At 43.4% G+C, this 2,500-nt stretch overlaps 1 protein-coding gene across 2 annotated transcripts in view; it reads left to right on the forward strand.

The window, feature by feature from the left end:
• The window catches only part of LOC137985391 (spectrin beta chain-like), a 70,382-nt gene that overhangs the window by 56,813 nt on the left and 11,069 nt on the right, over nucleotides 1-2,500 (forward strand). For both annotated transcript variants that reach the window (XM_068833002.1, XM_068833003.1), the window contains 3 exons: nucleotides 724-1,065; nucleotides 1,985-2,344; nucleotides 2,426-2,500. The exon at nucleotides 2,426-2,500 is cut by the window's right edge and continues 107 nt beyond it. In XM_068833002.1, the coding sequence (XP_068689103.1) occupies nucleotides 724-1,065; nucleotides 1,985-2,344; nucleotides 2,426-2,500 (777 nt within the window). The remainder of the gene's footprint in view (nucleotides 1-723; nucleotides 1,066-1,984; nucleotides 2,345-2,425) is intronic.

Genomic DNA, 2,500 nt, shown 5'->3' on the forward strand with positions numbered 1-2,500 from the left:
GGTCTGTCTTCTGTGGTGTATCATGGTTGGGAGGGTAAATGCTCGGAGATATTAGCTGCACCAAGCTACTCTAAAAATCCGAGCGTAAATAAAGATGTATGATATGATATGATATGACTTTTGTCCATATTTGGGCGTATAATCGGTGCCCTAAAATCCCCAGCTTTGTTCCAAAGAAAAGAGTTAGTTACATGCTTCAAGGTCATGTGCTTACTTGTTGAATGGAAGAGCACCCGAACTGGTAATCGGAAGGAAGGTCGTAGGTTCGACTCCTGCAAAGGGGCACTCGGGTTTTTTCCGAGAATCCCCGAGTTAACATCGACAAATAAAGAAAACTCTCTTCAGTATTAGAGCATCCGAACTAGTAATCGGAAGTTGGTAGGTTCGACTCTTGCAAAGAGGCACTCGGATTTTTCCGAGTATCCCCGAGTCAACATCGACAAAAAAATCTCTTCAGTGGTAGAGCATCCGAACTTGTAATCGGAAGGTCGAAGGTTCGACTCCTGCAAAGGAGCAATCGGATTCTTACCGATTATCCCTGAGTCACCATTCCAAGAAAATAGCTCTCTTCAGTTCATTTAGTGTTCATTTTTTTCATTTCACTATTTGTAAGGGCTTAAAGTCAATCCCAGTCCGATATGACATCACAGAATCCTTCAGTTTTTTGTGGTTTTGTGGCAATTATGACTATACCGCCTTTTGACCTTGTCTTTTTTCACGTAGCTATTTTTGCGAGACGCTGAACAATCCGATTCGTGGATAGCAACCAAAGAGGCGTTCCTTCAAGCGGAGGAATTCAGCGACAGTCTAGATACAGTGGAGACATTGCTGAAGAACCAACTCAACTTTGAAAAATCCATCGCGGCTTATGAAGAGAAGATCAAGGCTCTGCAGCAGTGCTCTGACCAGCTAATACAACAGGAACACGTTGACTCAGACTTGATAGCTCAGCGTTACGAAGAGGTCCTGGGAAACTGGGAAAGACTGAAAAAGATGGCCACTGTGAAGGCTGGAGATTTGGGCGAGTCTAGAAAAGTGTTTCAGTTTCTGAGGGACGCAGAGGAGGTAAGGAAACACAAGATTGCATGTGTTTTTGCTTTGGCTTCATTAAGCTCATAAATGGGTCTAAGTGGCCTAATTTCCAAGCCGATCCAAGGTAGTTCGAATCCTTCGTGGGGGGTAACGGTTATTTCTTTGGAAATTTCTGTTTTGTCCGTTTGCTCTCGCTAAAGACTGGAACTACCCAGAATCACTAGGAATCCTGGTTTGAGAGTTGGACAGAATATGAACGGCAGTTATCACATTTGCTTATTCGAAGCTTCGCCTCAGCGAGATACAACACTTCAACGAATAATGATGATGATGATGATGATGATGATGATAATAATAATAATTCAAAAGTAGTAAACGAATCAGCATTTAAACCCTTTTTCTCCTTTTGATTCTTATACTTTTACGTAGGATTCGAGACATTTGACCAACTGCTCTTTTGATAAGGCCAAAAGTTTATTTTTTGACGTTCAAATGGAAAATGTTCTTTGCTAACAAAGGCAGAACGAGAGAGATTATTGGTACTCTACATCACGTGTGTGAGGCGTGGTGGCCTCATGGTTAGTGTGCTCGACTCCGGATCGAGTTGTCCGGGTTCGGGTCCTGGCCGGGGACATTGTTTTGTGTTCTTGAAAAAGACACTTTACTCCCACGGTGCCTCTCTCCACCCAGGTGTGTAAATGGGTACCGGCGAAATGCTGGGGGGTAACCCTGCTATGGACTGGCATCCCATTCAGAGGAGGGTAAAAAAATACTCCAAGTCGCTTCATGCCACAGAAACCGGCTCTGATGGGCCACTTGGCTCGTAAACAGACTTCACTTTACTTTTTTTTTTACTACATCACAGTATGTATGTTACAAAGAAGTTTGTACCAAAAGTGAGAAACGTCGTTCGAAAGTAAGCTAGATACGATTAATTTCTGATTCCTCGCAGGTCGAGTCATGGATGAAAGACAAACTCCAAACAGCATCTGAAGCATCATACCGAGAAACATCAAACTTGCTACAGAAGCAACAAAAACATCAGACATTTGAAGCGGAGCTCACTGCAAACAAAGGTCAACTTGACAACGTGCTACAAGCTGGGCATGCGCTGCTGACTTCCACGCCTCAATCACGTGAAACCGTACAAGCGAGGCTGAAAGACGTTGATGAACTGTGGAAATTTCTTGCTGATATGTCAAACAACAAAGGGCAGCGGTTGAAGGAAGCTATCCAGCGGCAAACATTCGAGACAAATGTTGGCGATTTGGAGTCTTGGATCACTGAAGTAGAGAACCATTTGACGTCCAAGGTAAGTCTTTTGCAGCTGCTGTGGAAGTTGAGTCGCATTGCGATGACTTTGGTTCTCACAAAGTCTTTTTTTTTTGTTAAGGATTTTGGTAAAGACGTAAAAAGTGCCAACAACTTCATAAAGAAACACCAGCTTCTCGAGACGGAAATCACCTCG

Source organism: Montipora foliosa, chromosome 14 (genome assembly GCF_036669935.1).
Source record: "Montipora foliosa isolate CH-2021 chromosome 14, ASM3666993v2, whole genome shotgun sequence".
NCBI classification, from domain to species: domain Eukaryota; kingdom Metazoa; phylum Cnidaria; class Anthozoa; order Scleractinia; family Acroporidae; genus Montipora; species Montipora foliosa.